The 19,530-nt window shown below is 42.3% G+C and overlaps 2 protein-coding genes across 2 annotated transcripts in view; both read left to right on the forward strand.

Annotated features, from left to right (window-relative positions):
- The first annotated feature begins 9,187 nt into the window (after positions 1 to 9,187).
- The window catches only part of LOC308239355 (toll-like receptor 13), a 49,474-nt gene continuing 39,131 nt past the window's right edge, over positions 9,188 to 19,530 (forward strand). The window contains exon 1 of the mRNA XM_080652166.1: positions 9,188 to 9,248. The gene's annotated coding sequence lies outside the window, so the exon portion shown is untranslated. The remainder of the gene's footprint in view (positions 9,249 to 19,530) is intronic.
- LOC308239955 (prefoldin subunit 4-like) lies at positions 15,299 to 15,627 on the forward strand (the record flags this gene model as incomplete). The annotated part of the gene is made up of 1 exon (XM_080652837.1): positions 15,299 to 15,627. The coding sequence occupies exon 1, from the start codon at positions 15,310 to 15,312 to the stop codon at positions 15,625 to 15,627; it is 318 nt and encodes a 105-aa protein (XP_080508963.1). The 5' UTR covers positions 15,299 to 15,309.

The following is a 19,530-nucleotide window of genomic DNA, read 5'->3' on the forward strand; positions in this document are numbered from 1 at the left end:
GACAAGAAAGAGACTAAGAGAGAAAGGGAAACAGACTATATATATTGGGGATAAAACTCCAATAGAACAATCACTAATCCCAGCAAATGCCAGCAACAAGTACCTGGGGATTAATACAAACTACAACACCAACTAATATTGAGTGAGGCAAGGGAAAACAGAAGCACTAAACAAACAAAAAAATAAACAAAAGAAGAATAAGCAAAACAATCTCACAAAAAAGCATAAAAATTCAATATAATCTACATTCAAACGAACAACAACAAAAGGACAGAGAGAAGAACAATTTTTTGGATAGTTAAGACAGCGAAGAGAGAGGTGTATGGACTTGGAGCAGGGGATTGGAGATTAGATATATAAGTAGGGTGAAATTTTAGAAGGGGGTAAACAGAAAGAATAGGGAAAATCTAAAGCAGGAAAGGGGTAAGATAAACAGGACACTGAAAAGGGAAAAGTGAGGAAGAGAGTGATGGCATAAAGGTAGAGTTGAGATAGAGTAAAATGATGCTAAAGGAAAGATAAAAATAGAATGTAGAACATTGATCCCAAAACAAAATGAAGAGAAAATAAAATGACACTTAAAAAAAAAAAAAAGATAAAATAGCAGTAGTAATAATACGGATTGAAAATAAAAATGTAATAATTAAAAAGGTAAAATCAAGTGAGGAAAAAAAATTAGTTTCTTGAGTAAAAGATGCAAAAAATGAAAATAAAAAAATAAAAAATAAAAATAAAATGTGGAGTAGTGAAGGTCATTCACTTCCTCTGTTGTTCTGTTTGGCTCACCTGTTTCTCAGTCCGGACAGTATTGCAGTTCCCTGCGTTCCACTGCTCTTCAGTGATGTAAGCCAGTCCTGATTTTAAGCAGGCGGTGTGTCTTAATTCGTATTCCTTTATTTTTGGTTACACAAGAGTCAATTTGTGATTCAGCCCCTGGGTGGCAGTGTTTCTGGATTGACTTCCGGGTTTATCTATGGCCTCTCTAGGGAGTGTTAGAGCCTTCTTTCCCTGTGGCACTCACTACCGGTTTGTGGGAGTGGGCTGCCTCAGAGCTGGCTCTTGGATGGTCACTCCCCGCTCCGATCCCCAGGTTCCAGAAAAACAACTTTCCCCTGCAGTCTCCCAGGGTGTCCCCAACTGGGTGAACCTATGAATTGGGCTTAGTAATCAGAAGCAAGAATTTCAAGAGGAAAAAGCCCAAGTGTGCGCACTCCGTGGCTGCGCATAAGTCTAGCACACCCCTGAAATTCTTAGGGTGTCCCTGCACTTCAGATCAAAATGGGTTGCTTTTTAGAGAGCCCTTCTGTTAGCAGCTCTGAGGACCGCCTTCCACATTCACAGATCACGCCAGCCCCAGCAGCCACCGATTTTTCTAGGCACAGACTTCCCTGGTCCTCCAGCTCCCGCAAAACGCGCGTTCCTCTCTCGCGCTGGGACCAGAGACCTCACCTTATCCTAGGCGAAATCTGACCTTTCCGTGGTGGAGTGTAGAGCTCCTCTGAACCCGTGTGTTTGCGCCAATTGGGGAGCGTTGTTCTGGGGCTCGCAGCTGTTCCGTGGGTGCCGCAGTTGTGGATTCTCAGGCTTCCGATAAGCTCCACTTTCCGGTTCCAAAATGATCAATAATAACTTTAAATGTAAATGGATTAAATGCCCTAATCAAAAGACATAGGGTAACGGATTGGATAAGAAAACACGACCCATATATCTGCTGTCTACAAGAAAACCACCTCAGAAAAAAAGACACACACAGAATGAGGGTGAAGGGATGGAAAAACGTTTTCCAGTCGAATGGAAATGAAAAAAAAGCTGGGGTAGCAATACTTATATCTGACAAATTAGATCTCAAAGTGAAGGACATTACAAGAGATAAGGAAGGCCACTTCATAATAATAAAGGGAGCAATCCAACAAGAAGAAATAACTCTGGTAAACATATATGCACCCAATACAGGAGCACCCAAATACATAAAAAAAAAACTCCTGGAGGATATCAAGGGAGAGATTGACAGCAATACAATCATAGTAGGAGACTTTAATACCCCACTATCACCATTGGACAAATCCTCTAAACAAAAAATCAGCAAAGAAACATCAATCCTAAATGACTCACTAGACCAGATGGAATTAATTGACATCTTCAGAACATTTCACCCCAAAGCCACAGAATATACATTCTTCTCAAGTGCACATGGGTTATTTTCAAAGATAGACCATATGTTGGGACATAGGCAAAGTTTCTTCAAATTCAAGAAGAGAGAAATCATATCAAGCATCTTCTCAGACCACAGTGGCATAAAACTGGAAATTAACTACAATAAAAACAATCCAAAGAAATCAAACACATGGAGAATAAACAGCATGCTATTAAACAATGACTGGGTTACCAGAGAGATCAAGGAAGAAATAAAAAACATCATGGCAACAAATGACAATGAAAACACAACAATCCAAAATCTATGGGACACTGAAAAAAGAGATAGAGGAAGATGTAAACAGATGGAAGAACATACCAAGTTCATGGATTGGGAGAATCAACATCATTAAAATGTCCATACTACCCAAAGCAATCTATACATTCAATGCACTCCCCATTAAAATACCAACAGCAGCCAAAACTGGTTTGGCTCAGTGGATAGAGCATCAGCCTGCGGACTAAAGGGTCCCTGGTTCGATTCCGGTCAAGGGCATGTACCTTGGTTGCGGGCACATCCCCAGCAGGGGGTGTGCAGGAGGCAGCTGATCGATGTTTCTCTCTCATCGATGTTTCTAGCTCTCTCTCCCTCTCCCTTCCTCTCTGTAAAAAAATCAATAAAATATATTTAAAAAAATACCAACGGCATATTTCACAGACCTAGAAAGAACTCTCCAAAAATTCATCTGGAATAAAAAAAGACCCCGAATAGCCACAGCAATCCTGAGAAAGAAGAATAAAGTAGGAGGGATCTCAATACCAGATTTCAAGCTGTATTACAAAGCCACTGTTCTCAAAACAGCCTGGTACTGGCACAGAAACAGACATATAGACCAATGGAATAAAATAGAGAATCCAGATATTGACCCAAACCACTATGCACAATTAATATTTGACAAAGGAGGCATGAATATACAATGGAGTCAAGACAGTCTATTCAATAAATGGTGTTGGGAAAATTGGACAGATACATGCAAAAAAATGAAACTAGATCACCAACTTACACCACACACAAAAATAAACTCAAAATGGATTAAGGACTTAAACATAAGATGGGAAACCATAAAAATACTAGAGGAATCCACAGGCAGCAAAATCTCAGACATATGCTGAAAGAACTTCTTCACTGATACTGCCCCTAGGGCAATGGAAGCCAAAGAGATAATAAACAAATGGGACTACATCAAAATAAAAAGCTTTTGCACAGAAAAAGAAACCATCAACAAAACAGCAAGAAACCCCACTGTATGGGAGAACGTATTTGCAAATGTTATCACTGATAAAGGTTTAATCTCCAACATCTACAGGCAGCTTATACAACTTAATAAAAGGAAGATAAATGATCCAATAAAAAAATGGGCAACAGACCTAAATAGAATCTTTTCGAAAGAAGACAGAAGGAAGGCCAAGAGACACATGAAAACATGCTCAAAGTCACTAATTATCTGAGAGATGCAAATCAAAACAACAATGCGATACCATCTCACACCTGTCAGAATGGCTATCATCAACAAATCAACAAACCACAAGTGTTGGTGAGGATGCGGAGAAAAAGGATCCCTCGTGCACTGCTGGTGGGAATGCAGAGTGGTGCAGCCACTGTGGAGAACAGTATGGAGTTTCCTCAAAAAACTGAAAATGGAACTCCCATTTGACCCAGTAATCCCACTCCTAGGAATATATCTAGTTTCTAAGAAACTAGAAACACCAATCAGAAAGGATATATGCACCCCTGTGTTCATAGCAGCACAATTTACAATAGCTAAGATTTGGAAACAGCCTAGGTGCCCATCAGCAGATGACTGGATCAGAAAACTATGGTACATCTTCACAATGGAATACTATACTGCCGTAAAAAAGAAGGAATTCTTACCATTTGTAGCAACCTGGATGGAATTGGAGAACATTATGCTAAGTGCAATAAGCCAGTCAATGAAAGAAAAATACCACATGATCTCACTCATTTGTGGATAATAAAAAACATTATAAGCTGATGAACAAAAAAGGTAGATACAGAGGCAGTAAAGCATCAAAAAGACTGTCAAATTAAAGTGGGAAGGTTAGGGAGAGGTGGGGGAAATAAGAGATCAACAAAAGGACTTATATGCATGCATATAAAAGTAACCAACAGATGCATAACATTGGGGGGTGAGGGCATGTATGGGAGTGGGGTGGGGGGGCAATGGTAAGGTATGTACACATATAATACCTTAGTAAAAAAAAAAGGAAAAAAAAGTTTTTGTACATATGTACAATGGAATGTTATTCAGCCATAAAAAAAAGAATGAAATGGCCCTGGCCAGTGTTGCTAAGTGGTTAGAGTTCCGCTCCCCACACATCATTTCCCAGTCAAGGGCAAGTACTTGCCTTGCAGGTTTGATCCCTGGCCCTGATCCCTGGCCCCAGTTGGAGTAGGTGTGGGAGGCAACCAATTGAAGTGTCTCACATCAATGTTTCTCTCTCCTCTCTCTCTCTCTTTCTCTCTCTCTCTCCTTTCTCCCTTCCTCTCTAAAATAAATAAAAAAAACATATTTTAAGGAAAAGAAACCCCATACTTTGACAGTGTTTTTGAAAGACCATGTAGTGACACTTTCACTGTTTGTGAATTTTGTAGGAGAGAAGTCAAGAATTGGACACCTCCCATGCTCCTGTTCCCGAGAGGAGTTATCACAGTATTACATATAAAACAATTCTAAATATACCATTTTCGCCTGGCCAGCATGGTTCACTAGTTGAGCATTGACCTATAAACTAGGAGGTCATGGTTTGATTTCCAGTCAGGGCACATGCCCAGGTTGCAGGCTTTATCCCCAGTAGGGGCGTGCAGGAGGGAGTCGATCAATGATTCTCTCTCATCTTTGATGTTTCTCTCTCTCTCCCTCTCCCTTCCTCTCTGAAATCAATAAAAATATATTTACAAAAATAAATTGATATACCATTTTCCCTTCTCCTTTCCTCTTCCAGGTATTTCTCCAGTAGTGCAGACTTGGAAATTGGATGGCATCATGTCAGACCCAGGAGATGTAGGATGGAGTTGTGCACTGATTTAAGAAAAGCATCTGACAAAGATAAATTCCTTTTATTATTTTAAGTACATAATAAAATGCATAAAAATAGATGTTCTTTGTGCATCACACTTCATTGGTTTATAGGCTGTTTAGTTGAAAGAGCTTTTAATTCAGAGAGCATCCAGATCATCATTCTTGTATATTTGTCCTCAAAAACAGCACTTACTAGCACCATGAATTTTTTCTATAAATTACTTACATGATGAGCCAGAGTGTGGCTTTAATCTTGCCTTTCTTGCAGTTTAGTTGAGAGAACTGATCATAAATGGTTTCTGGAAAAAAATATATAAAGAAACAATCTCTGAGTGGCAAGGAAGAGGAGGATGTCTTACTGGTAGGCTTATGAAGACCTTTTTACTAAGTCTCCAAGGCCCTGGCTGGTATTGCTCAGTTTGGTCATCCCATGCACCAAAAGGTCAACGGTTCTATTCCAGGTCAGGGGTGCAGAATTTGTTTCTTTCCCCTAATGATAGCCAAGAGAACCTTGTGAAATGATTGAATTCTGAAGAGATTGAATCTACACTATCAAGAACTGACTCAGGCCCGGCCAGCATGGCTCAGTGTTTGAGGATCACCCTAGGAACCAGGAGGTCATGGTTTGATTTCCGGTCATGGCACATGCCCAGGTTTCAGACTCAATTCCCAGGAGGGGGAATGCAGGAGGCAGCCAATTGATATTTCTCTCTCACATCAATGTTTCTCTCTCTCCCTTCCTCTCTCTCTAAAAAATCAATAAAAACATATTTTAAAAATAAATAAATGAATAAATCAGTAGATAAATACAAGAAAAATCTCCCAGGAATAGTACTTCCAGAAAGATGAATGAAAAGACTGTTTTAGGAGTGGTGTTATGTATTGTGACTTTATACTTTTAAATTTTTTGTGGTTTTTAAAATTGTCTCAGCTAAAATAAATAATTTTTAAAAAGGTGTAGGCCTCAGGGAACATCCAGAAAGTTCAGAAGAGCTGTCAGTGCCTTGGGCAATATAGTGCCAGAATCCCAAGGAGGGGGAGACAGTAGCTCAACCCACCAGCAGAAAGTACATAGGATCAATAGAAGCCACATGGGTGTCTGGTGAACAGAGATACCATCACAACTTTGTTTCTCACTGGCTGGGTGACCTTGGGCTACTTATTATTCTGTGTCTCAGTTTCCTCATTTAAAAACTGGTGTTACAGAAGACCAAAGAAATACCAAGCACGCTTCCTAGAGAAAGGGAGGGACCCCGTTTATTAACACTAGTGGACTCCAGGAATAATTTCCAAATCAGAGTGAAGAAACACGCAGAGGGCTTCACTTTTTATAACCTTCTGGGGTCTTTGTCTTGCAGATATGGTTCCGCCCCCTTTCATTGGCTTATAGGAAGGCCCCCAGGTGTTGGGGATCCCCAGGCCATATCCGATGATCTGTCCTGGGGCCAGCGATAACGACCCTTCTCCCAGCCCCCCCCCCCCCCCCCCCCGCAGGGCAGTGCATTGTTCACAGTTTTTATGGCCTGACAGGCCTTGCAAGACCAGTTTCCTCCTCACTGGGAGAGTAATATTTACCTCATAGAGTTTTTTTGTTAACTGGGTAAACACATATAAAGCACTTATATGTGCCTGGAATATGGTAAAGTGCTCCCTAATTTTTGCCAGTAACTATTGTTATTATTCAAGAGACTAGAGGCCTGGTGCACGAAATTCGTGCACTGGGGGAGGGGGAGTGCCCCTCAGCCCAGCCTGCACCCTCTCCAATCTGGGACCCCACTGGGATCGGGCCTAAACAGGCAGTCGGACATCCCTCTCACAATCCAGGACTGCTGGCTCCCAACTGCTCGCCTGCCTGCCTGTCTGATTGCCCCTAACCACTTCTGCCTGCCAGCCTGATCACCCCCTAACCACTCCCCTGCCAGCCTGATTGATGCCTAACTGCTCTCCTGCCAGACTGTTTGCCCCTAACTGCCCTCCCCTGCCAGCTTGGTCACCCCTAACTGCCCTCCCCTGCAGGCCTTGGTCCCTCCCAACTGCCTTTCCCTGCAGGCCTGATAGCCCCCAACTTCCCTCCTCTGCCAGCTGGGTCACCCCTAACTGCCCTCCCCTGCAGGCTTGATCGCCCACAACTGCCCTCCCTTGCAGGCCTGGTCCCTCCCAACTGCCCTCCCCTGCTGGCCATCTTGTGGTGGCCATCTTGTGTCCACATGGGGGCAGGATCTTTGACCACATGGGGGCAGCCATCTTGTGTGTTGGAGTGATGGTCAATCTGCATATTACTCTTTTATTAGATAGGTTAGAGGCCTGGTACATGGGTGGAGGCCAGCTGGTTTGCCCTGAAGGGTGTCCCGGATCAGGGTGGGGGTTCCCTTGGGACATGGGGCGGCCTGGGAGAGGGGCCTATGGTGGTTTGCAGGCCGGCCACGCCCCCTGGTGACCCAAGCAGAGGCCCTGGGATCTGGGGTTTATTTATCTTCTACAATTGAAACTTTGTAGCCTGGAGCAGAGCCAAGCCTTCTGCTTGCTCCGTGGCAGCAGCCATTTCTATTGGGATTTATGTATCTTCTATAATTGAAACTTTGTAGCCTTAAGAGGAGGCCCGGGCCGGCCAGGGTGTGCAGAAAGCTTGGCTTCCTCCATCACTGGGGGCAACCCTAGCCTCCTGCTCTTTCCATCTCTGTGGCTGCCGCCATTTCTGTTTGGTTTTATGTATCTTCTATCATTGAAACTTTGTAGCCTTGAGTGGAGGCCTGGGCCGGCAAGGGCAGGTGGATAGCTTGGCTTCCTCCATTGCTGGGGAAACCCAAGCCTCCCTCCTGCTCTCTGTGGCCGTAGCCATCTTGGTTGGGTTTATTTGCATATTAACTCCTGATTGGCTGGTGGGCATGGCTGGTGGGCGTGGCTGGTGGGTGTAGTGGAGTGATGGTTAATTTGCATATTACTCTTTTATTAGATAGGATGGTACCTACTATGAATGAGAATATTGAAAAAGCCCAAAGAGAGACTCTCCCCCACCAAAGAAGGCATTGCCATGAGTCTCAGGGATGCTTCTAGGGGATGTCTCCTCATCCAGAAAACACAACACTTTGTCCAGGTATATCCCACCCTCTACCCATTATGATGTTATTGCAAAATATATTATTCTGCTGTTGTCTCTTTTTCTGAGCTGCACCTCTATTGAAATGTTGTGATTTCAGTACTTAAAGAAGCACTGGGCTGTCAAAAGAGGGTGGACCCTAAGTTTCTGGACTGTAACACACATAGGAGAAGGCGATCTTGCCCTTGATACTATAGAGGTATGTAAAGGAGGGAGTACTAAAGTTAAACTACCAAGACCTGGCTAGAAACTCCTAGTTCTGCCAATGGCTGGCCCTGTAAATGGGTTGTTGTACACCCCAAGGCAAAGAACAACATGGGTAATCTCTTCAATAGGCAGTCAAAGTTTGTGGCTAAAAGGAGGAGTCAGAGGGGAAATAAGCAGCATTACACAGCCTGAGACCTAGTTGAAGAAGCACACCAATTTCAGGAAACAAACAAGGGAAGAAAGGCCTCTCCCTACCAATTCACATGTGCAATTCCAGGTATGTTGGCTAGAACTGCTTCCAACACAGGGCTTGAATCAACTGAGAGACCACAAGAGCTCCCAGGGAACAAGAAATCTGGAGGAACTTGTGATGGGCACAAGATAAAATCTTCTCATTAAATATCTGTTTTGCAATAAACACCAAGCAGGATTTTGGCACTTCTGGGAAAACTCCTTTAGTTACCCCAAAATGAGCTAGTTAGAAAACAAAACAAAACAAAATAACACGGGGTGGGGGGGTGGTGGGAAAGGAAGAAGCATGAGGTCTGAAGAGGAAGAAAATGTTTCTGACTTTTGGTCACATGTCTTAAGAGCTCATTGCAATCATCTTGAGGTTTTGAAACTTCCCAAGAAAGAAGTTTCTTATTTTAGAGAAAATCTGACTTACAGAAAGATGGGCAACAGGAACGTGTACTAAGAGCTTCTCACAGGTATGTTGTTTTCCTCGACCCTTGATTAGCATCCAAGCAATATACAGGGAATTATGAGGGAAAATCTTTTCCCAGAATTGTACCAAGAGATAAATGACATTACTAGAGTTTGGGGGATCAAGAAAATATTTTTTCTTTAAAGTAACTAATTCAGAAATGTCACCATAGACAGTGGTATTACATGGAGGTGGCATAGCATTTATTTTCATATCAGCCAACAAACCTTGTTCTGTACTGGTTATACCTTTCTAGCTATTCCCAATAACTTAAGCAGCTCTTAACAATTTTGTATCTGAAGAGATATCTGAGCCCCCATGTTCACTGCAGCATTATTCACAGTAGCCAGGATATAGAAACATTCTAAATGTCCAACAATGTGTGAATGGATAAAGAAAATATGGTGTATATGTACAATGGAATATTATTCAGCCATAAAAAAATAAGGAAATCCTGCCATTTGAAATAACATGGATGGACCTTGAGGACACTGTGCTAAGTGAAATAAGTTACACAGAGAGACAAATACTGTATAAACTTGCTTATATGTGGAATCTAACAAAAACCAAACTCATAGAAACAGAGATCAGATTTGTGGTTGCCAGAAGTGTGGGTGAGGGTGAAGGCATGGGGTGAAGGTAGTAAAAAGGTACAAACTTCCAGTTATAACAATTTCTGGGGATGTAATGTACAATACGATGACTATAGCTAACAATACTGTTTTGTATATTTGAAAGTTGCTAAGAGAGTAGATTTTAAAAGTTCTCATCACAAGGAAAAAAAATTTTGTAACTTTGAGTTGATGGTGATAGATGTTAACTAAAATTATTATGGTGATCATTTCAAAACATATACATAAATCAAAATTATTGTGTTGTATACCTTAAGCTTATACAATGTTATGTGTCAATTATATCTCAATAAAACTGGGGGGGGGATTTGGCATTCCCCATACATCCTAAATTAGGTGCTGCTGTAACTACTGTCAGAATATTTGTTTAAATTATCGCAGTGCTTTAAACGTTTTCACTCTCAGTCTAATAAACTCTCTAAGGTAGCATATACAAGTTTACAGTTAATTTTCATTTAGATCACTGCCTTGGTTCTTTGTTGGGTTTCACCACACCTTAGAAATGCCAGAAGTAAGCAATTGGAAGGAAGGGGTAGAATTCTAGATAGCACTCTGGGCCACATTATCCACAGCCCATGCAGTAACCTTGGGAAGCAGGCATCAAGGTCTGTATTTGTACCACTTGTGCTGATGTGTTAAGAGCACTGGATTTGAGGTCAAGAGGTCTGGATTTGAATCTTAATCATATATACCACTCACTGAGTGCCACATCATGTTATCTCTCTGGGCCTTCTTTCCTCTTCTGTAGAAATTCATGGAGATTATGGGACAGGATTATAAATCGTAAAGTGCTAAGCAATTTTTAGCTATCTTTTCTGGGTATCAAGTTCCATAGAATCTCTCAGATTAGAGCAAGCACTGTGGATTGCCTCCTTTCTCATCTCCCCCATACCCAGCCAAATTTTCAAATAATAGCACTGTCAAAAAACTTCCAAGAGCAGAAATGGAAGCACTCCTCCTAATTTTACAGACAAAACATCACTTATTAAAAATAACTAGAGGCCCAGTGAACGAATTGGTGCACCAGTGGGGTCCCTTGGCCTGGCCTGCAGAATTGGGCCAAAACTGGCTCTCTGACATCCCCCCAGGGGTCCTGGATTGCGAGAGAGTGCAGACCAGGCAGAGGGACCCCACCGGTGCACGATCGTGGCCAGGGAGGGATGCAGGAGGTTGGCCAGCAGGGGAGGGACCACGGGAGGGCTCCAGGGTGTGTCCGGCCTGTCTTGCTCAGTCCCAATCTGCCGGACCCCAGCAGCAAGCTAACCTACCTGTCGGAGTGTCTGCCCCCTGGTGGTCAGTGCACATCATAGCAAGTGGTTGAGCAACCTTAGCATATCATTAGCATATTATGCTTTGATTGGTTGAACGGCCAGTCGACCGGACACCTAGCATATTAGCCTTTTATTATATAGGATAATAATAACAAGCTATGTATAGTTTAATTCATGGCAATATTTCAACAGGCTATTTGTTAGATAGAGTGCCTTTCGCAGACAGTGTAGGAGTGTCATACTCTCAGGTTCTGTGTGAGTCATGAAACCCTATTTTCTAAAAACCCTCACTGGAATTTTTTCCTACAATTTCCTGAGAAAAGTCCCCTTTTCCCTACTTCTTTGTGCAAGCTCAGGAATGCCTTTGAAGGACATGGGGGTAAAAGCTGTAGGATCATCAGTCTTGGAATAGAAACTCAAGAGTTCTCCTGAGGCAAGGTATCCCTTGTAAATGTGACAAGATTAGGCTTCTGTTATCAAGGTTAAGCTTATCTACTGCTGGAAAACTGTTTATTTGGCTGCTGACCTATCTGCATGGAGATTCAGGTACCTCAGTTGCACTCTAGAGTGGGTCAAATATTGCTGTTCCCTGCTGGGCCAGCCCTGACCTGCAGGGCCTAGAAGTTGTGGAGGAAATTTTTTCCATTAGGAAGCAAGTGCTTGGGGTGTGTGTATATGTGTCATCCTCTGCTTAATCTTGGTGATCTTGAGAGGTTTGTAAGCTAATTGTTTTCTGCAGTGCTATGCAGCATAGAGATTGACTTGATAACTGACAGTAGTGGCTAATTCCAATTCCCTCAGCAGTTATTCCTTGCAGGGACAAACTGAAGAAAAGACCATAGGAATTGTTTGACATCAAGATCAAACTAAGATAGGCTATTCCAGTTGTTCATAGAGTGTGGTCCCTGAACCAATAACATCAACATCACCTGGGAAATTGGGGAAAATTCAAATTCTTTTTTAAAAAAAATTATTGAATTTATGGGGGTGACTTTGGTTAATAAAATTATATAGGTTTCAGTTATACATTCTATAATACATCATCTGTATATTGTATATTTAACACCTAAAGTCAAGTCTCCTTCTGTCACCATTTATCCCTCCTTCACCCTCTTCTCTCTCTCCTCAGCCCCTTTTTCTCTGATAATCACCATACTGTTGACTGTGTCTATGAGTTTTTTCTGTTTTGTTTTTTTTTATGGGGTTTTTAGCTTAATTTCTTACCTTTTACACCCAGACCCACAACTTCCCTCCCTCCCCTCTAACAGCTGTCAGTCTGTTTTCTGTATTTATGACTCTGTTTCTATATTGTTTGTTTATTTTGTTCACTATATTCTACCTGTAAGTGAGATCATATGGTATTTGTCTTTCTCTGACTGGTTTATTTCACTTAGCATAATACTCTCCAGGTCCATCCAATCTATTGCAAAAGGTAACATCTCCTCTTTTATGTCTGGAAAATTCAAATTCTTGGGCCCCTCTTCAGGCCAAGCAAATCTGAAATTCTGGGGATCGGGCCCAGCAATTTGTGTTTTAAAAAAGCCTTCCAGCCCTAACCGGTTTGGCTCAGTGGATAGAGCGTTGGCCTGCAGACTGAAGGGTCCCAGGTTCAATTCTGGTCAAGGGCATGCACCTTGGTTGCAGGCACATCCCCAGGAGGAGGTGTGCAGGAGGCACCTGATGGATGTTTCTCTCTCATTGATGTTTCTAACTCTCTATCCCTCTCCCTTCCTCTCTGTAAAAAAATCAATAAAATATATATATTTTAAAAGTCTTCCAGGTGATTCTGATTCAAGCTCAAACTTGAGAACTACTTGGTTAAGGGCTTTTCACCCCTGGCTGCATGCCTGAAGCATTTGTTTAAAACACAGATTCTTGAGAGAGGCCCAGGAAATCCGTATTTAATCCCTAGGTGATTCTGTTGCTCAGGCAGGACTGAGAACCACAAGTACATTCTCTCCTTATGGACAAGTTACTCAGGACTATGCTGAGTTTTGATCATGTGCCTTCCATCCGTCTGGATTACGGGTTAGAGTTTTATAATTAGATGGCATTTCCTGGCTCCAGGACTGTCTCTGTGATGGAATCAAGGCCTAGGCAGAGAGTGATGCCTGTGTTTCTTGGTAGGAAAGATAGATTGTCTGTGCCTATTGGTCTCTTTTGTCTTCCTTCTCTTAGAGGTCTTGAAGAAGAAATTAGCTGCTTACTGTATACAGGCCTGGAAAAAAGAGGCTCTGCAGAAAGAGTAAGTGGAGATGGTGCTTACTAAAATACAATTATTCCCAGATCCCCTATACACATAGTCTATGACCTTGGGCAAGGCACTTTTTCTGCTTTTATTTATTTTTTAAAAATAATTGTTTTTTGTGGGGTTTTTTTTTGTTTGTTTCACTACCAAAGTCAAGTCTCTTCTGTAACCATTTATCCCCCCCTTAACACTCTTCTACTTTCTGCTCCCATCCCCCCAACCCCGTTCCCTCTAGTAATCACAATACTGTTGTCTATGTCTATGAGTTATTTTTTACTTTTGCTTAATCCCTTCTGCCTTTCCACCCAGCCCCCCTTACCCCTCACTTCTGAGAGCTCTCAGTCTGTACTCCTTTTCTTCGACTCTGTTTCTATTAGGTTTATTAGTTTATTTCTGTTCATTAGATTCCACATATAAGTGGAATCATATGGTATTTGTCTTTCTCTGACTGGCTTATAACAGTTAACATACAATAGTTTCAGGTGTACAACATAGTGATTAGACATTTATATAACTTATGAAGTGATCACCCCAATAAGTCTAGTACCCATCTGACACCACACATAGTTATTACAATATTACTGACTACATTTCCTATGCTTTATTTGTTTTGTATTGTTTTTAAATCTTTATTGTTGAGAGTATTACAGATGTCCTCTGTTTCTCCCATTGCCCCCTCCACCTGGTTCCCGCTCCACCCCAGGCCTTCACTACCCTATTGTCTTTGTCTATAAGTAATGCATATCCTATATAATAAAAGGCTAATATGCAAATTGACTGAACCGTGGAAAAACTGGTTGCTATGATGTGCACTGACCACCAGGGGCCAGATGCTTAATGCAGGAGCTGCCTCCTGGTGGTCAGTGGGCTCCTACAGGGGGAGCGCCACTCAGCCAGAAGCCGGGCTCATGGCTGGCGAGCACAGTGGCGGTAGGGGGAGCCTCTCCCACCTCTTCAGCAGTTGGACATCCCTGGAGGGCTCCCAGACTGCGAGAGGGCACAGGCTGGGCTGAGGGACCCTCCGAGTGCACAAATTTCATGCACCAGGCCTCTAGTATGCATATAAGATCTTTGGTTAATCTCTTCCTGTATCTTCCTCCCCACTTCCCTCTGAGATTTCTCAGTCTGATTCATGTTTCCATGCCTCTGATACTATTTTATTCATCAGCTTATTTTATTCATTAGATGTCTTGCTCATTTATTTTGATTTTTAGATTCAATTGTTGATAGATATGTATTTATTGCCATTTTAGTGTTCATATTTTTTTATCTTCCTTTTTTTCTCCTTCTTCCTCTTCTAAAAGAATACCCTTCAGGTGGGCAGATGCTCGGGTGGTGGGTGCTGGGCCGCCAAGGGGCCAGGAGGGCATCTCTGGGGTGCTCATCCCCGAGGCCGGCATGGGGCCTGGGGCTGAGTGCCCTAACCTGAGGGCAGCCCTGCAGCGAGGCCTGCCCTCACCCAGCACCCCGAGCATGGGGGTGCGGTGGCCCTGGCGTGTCATGGGGCGTGGGAAGCCGAAGGTCCACTGGCCATAACACCAGGCACATTGCCCGGTTATCACATTTAACCAGCACCATTCACGTGGGTCGGCAGTGCCTATACCGCCCTTTGCAGGCTGCAGAAGACGTCAATGTTACTTTTTTTTTTTTTAATATATTTTATTGATTTTTTACAGAGAGGAAGGGAGAGGGATAGAGAGTTAGAAACATCGATGAGAGAGAAACATCGATCAGCTGCCTCCTGCACACCTCCCTACTGGGGACGTGCCCGCAACCAAGGTACATGCCCTTGACCGGAATTGAACCTGGGACCTTTCAGTCCGCAGGCTGACGCTCTATCCACTGAGCCAAACCGGTTTTGGCGTCAATGTTACTTTTGAAGATCAACAAAAGATAAACAAATTTGCATGGAATATGAGTAGAATCACAGAACTGAAGGAAGAAATAGATATAAAAAAGAAACAACTCCAAAATTTAGAAGATGCTTGCGAGGACATCATGCTTGCAGATGAAGACTGCTTAATGATACCTTATCAAATTGGTGATGTTTTCATTAGCCATTCTCAAGAAGAAACACAAGAAATGTTAGAAGAAGCAGAGAAAAATTTGCAAGAAGAAATTGACGCCTTAGAATCCAGAGTGGAATCCATTCAATGGGTGTTAGCAAATTTGAAAGTTCAATTATATGCAAAATTTGGGAGCGACATAAACCTTGAAGCTGATGAAAGCTAAACATTTTATATTACCTTTAAAATTTGTTTAATAAACTTGAATATTGTTTAAATGATAATTTTTCTTTTTCAAATGATATGGAAAGTAAAACTTTCTTTTTTAAAAAAGATTTCATTTATTTAATGGAAACTTGCCTATTTTCACGTCTTGCTTATTTATTTTATATTTTTGAAAGAAGACAGTATTCATCTATGTATTTTGCATGATGATTCTATCAAGTGTAGGGGTTTTATGTCATGTTTTTAAACTCAGTTAAGCAAAAAAAGAAAAAAGAATACCCTCCAGTATTTCATATAATACTGGTTTGGTGGTGATGAACTCCTTTAGCTTTTTCTTGTCTATGAAGTTCTTTATCTGACCTTCAATTCTAAATGATAGCTTTGCTGGGTAGAGTAATCTTGGTTGTAGGTCCTTGCTTTTACCACTTTGGATATTTCTTGCCACTCCCTTCTGGCCTGCAAAGTTTCTGTTCAGAAATAAGCTAACAGTTGTATGGGCACTCCCATGTAGGTAACTAACTACTTTTCTCTTGTTGCTTTTAAGATTCTCTCTTTGTCTTTAACCCTTGGCATTTTAAATATGATGTGTCTTGGTGTGGGCCTCTTTGGGTTCCTCTTGTTCGGGACTCTCTGCACTTCCTAGACTTGTAAGTCTATTTCTTTCACCAGGTAGGGGAAGTTTCCTGTCATTATTTATTCAAATAAGTTTTCAATACCTTGCTCTCTTTATTCTCCTTCTGGTACCCCCATAAAGTTAGTATGCTCGAAGTTGTCCCAGAGGCTCCATACACTATCTTCATATTTTTGGATTATTTTTTCTTCTTGCTCTTCTGATTGGATATTTTTTGCTTTCTCATGTTTCAATTCATTGATTTGATTCTAGGAATCCTCACTCTACTGTTGAATCCCTGTAAATTACTCTTTATTTTAATTAGTGTATGCTTAATTTCTGACTTGTCCTTTATCAGGTCTTTGAAATTCTCACTCAGATTCTTGAAAGTCTCACTAAATCCCTTGAGGTCCTCATTAAGTCCCTTGAAGCTCTCATTAATATCCTTGAACAACCTTATAACCATTGTTTTGTGTGGTGCGGTGTTTCTTCCTTTTCCGCGTCCCGCACGGAAAGGGAGAAAGACAGGTTCCTGAGGGGAGGAGCTGGGGATTAAGAAATTAGAGAAAGAAAGAGACAAGAGACAGAAATAGATTCAAGCTGGGTGCCGGGTGGCTTCTTGTCCTCTGATAGAGAGACAGTCACACTCACCTCAGACAACACAGCATATTTATTTGTTTCCAAAAGGGATTTTATGATCAAAAGGAGTTTTGGGTGTGCCCAAATCCTATTCATCAGGATCTGAGTAAGCTCCTTATTTTGGGTGGGTCAAGGTCCTTTTTGTTCCTTATTCCAAGTACATGGGTACTGATAACAGGATTCTGCCAGTGCCCTTGGGTTCAGCTGATAAGAATTAAAAAAGTATCCATGTGCCTTCCCAGACGGCTCTCTACAATTTTGAACTCTGTATCCAGTAGTTTGCTTACTTCCATTTCTTTTATTTGTGACATGTTTTGCTGCTTTCCTGTGTTTGTTTCTATGTATTAGGTAGAGGTGATATGTCTCCTGAAACTGGTAGAGTAGCCTTGTGTAGTAGGTGTCCTGTAGGGCCCAGTGGCTCAGTCTCCCCAGTAACCTGATCTGGGTACTCTAGGTGCGCCCCTGTGTGGATTGTGTGCACAGTCTTTTTTTTTTTTTTAATAAATCTTTATTCAGGTTATTACAATTGTTTCCCCCATAACCCTTTCCCCCTGAGAATTATCAGTCCACTCCCTTTCTATGCCCCTGATTCTATTATATTCACCAGATTATTCTGTTCCTTAGGTTTTTAATTCACTTGATTTTTAGGTTCACTTGTTGATAGATATGTATTTGTTGTTCATAATTTTTATCTTTACTTTTTTCTTCTTCCTCTTCTTTAAGAATACCTTTCAGCATTTCATGTAATACTGGTTTGGTGGTGATGAACTCCTTTAGCTTTTTCTTATCTGTGAAGCTCTTTATCTGCCCTTCAATTCTGAATGATAGCTTTTCTGGGTAGAGTAATCTTGGTTGTAGGTTCTTGCTGTTCATCACATTGAAAATTTCTTGCCACTCCCATCTGGCCTGCATAGTTTCTGTTGAGAAATCAGCTGACAGTCATATGGATGCTCCCTTGTAGGTAATTAACTGTTTTTCTCTTGCTGCTTTTAATATTCTCTCTTTGTCTTTTGCTCTTGGCATTTTAATTATGATGTGTCTTGGTGTGGTCCTCTTTGGATTCCTTTTGTTTGGGGTTCTGTGCGCTTCCTGGACTTGTAAGTCTATTTCTTTCACCAGGTGGGGGAAGTTTTCAGTCATTATTTCTTCAAATAGGTTTTCAGTATCTTGCTCTCTCTCTTGTTCTGGCACCCCCATAATTCTGATGTTGGTACACTTGAAGTTGTCCCAGAGGCTTCTTACACTATCTTCAATTTTTTTTTTCTTTTTGCTTTTTCGGTTGAGTGTTTTTTGCTTCTTTGTATTTCAATTCTTTGACTTAATTCTTGTGTTCCTCTAGTCTGTTGTTGGGTCTCTGTATAATATTTTTTATTTCAGTCAGTGTATGTTTAATTTATAGTTGGTGCTTTTTCATATCTTCGAGGGTCTTCTTATATATTTATCGGCCTTTTCTAGGATATTTTTGAAAAGCCTTATAACCGTGGTTTTGAATTTATATCCAGTCATTTGTTTTCCTCCATTTCTTTCATTAGTGATCTGTTTCTTTGATGCCGCATTTTCACTGCTTCCCTGAGTTGGTAGGGTAGATTTGTGTGCTAGGTTTCCTATACGGCCCAGTGGGTCGGCCTCCCCAGTTAACCTGAGGTGGACACTCTTGGTGCACCCCTTTGTGGACTGTGTGTACAGCCTTGTTGTAATTAAGTCTTGATTGTTGTTGGTATCACTGGGAGGAATTGACCTCCAGGCCAGTTGGCTGTAAGGACCAGCTGTGTCTACGCTGGGAGAAGTTCGGTGCTGGAGACAGCCTTATAGGATTAGACTTGCCAAACTGCAATAGCCTCTGTGCTCAGCTTGGAAGGGGTGGAGTCTCAGGGCGGAGCAGACAGTCTTGCCTTCCTGTCAGCCTTGCCCTTGCGCGCACGAGCACGCCTTCAGACCTCTGCCTTCCCCGGCTACCGAGTCTCCGCCCGAGAGTCCAGATTCCCCCCACAAGAGCGTGGGTCCCTAGGGGCTCGCCTGGAACTGGGGTTCAGTGCAGTCAGAACTGGGGCTCAGTGCAGTCAGGAGCTTCTGACTCCCTTTCACTAGGGAAAGCCTGTGGCAACCTCTGCAGCCTTTGTGCGCACTGGCATGCGCGCACCTGCAGACCTCTGCCTTCCCCGGCTCCCGAGTCTCTGCCCGAGAGTCCAGATTCCCCCCGTAAGAGCGTGGGCCCCCAGGGGCTCGCCTGGAACTGGGGTTCAGTGCAGTCAGAACTGGGGTTCAGTGCAGTCAGGGGCTTCCTTCCCCCTTCCGCCAGAGAAAGTCAGCCAGGCTCTCAGCCGCCCTTCCTCTCTGCGCGCACAAAGACCCTTTTCCATACCTCCAATTCTCTGTGAGCTTTTCTCTTTCCTTCTAGTTGTAGAATTTTCACTCAGCCAGCTTTCCTGTGGTTCTGGATGGTGTCCGTTCTGTCTTTTAGTTGTAGTTTTGAAATTGTTGTGCGAGGCAGCAGTTTAGGTGCTTACTTATGCTGCCATCTTGGTTTCTCCCTGCACAGTCTTATTGTAGTTGAGACTTGATTACTGTTGGTATCACTGGAAGGAATTCACCTCCAGGCCAATTGGCTGTGAGGACCAGCTTCAACTATAGTGGGAAAGTTGCTGTGCAGGAAAC

The sequence above is a fragment of the Plecotus auritus genome, assembly GCF_963455305.1.
Source record: "Plecotus auritus genome assembly, chromosome: X".
In the NCBI taxonomy this organism is placed as follows: domain Eukaryota; kingdom Metazoa; phylum Chordata; class Mammalia; order Chiroptera; family Vespertilionidae; genus Plecotus; species Plecotus auritus.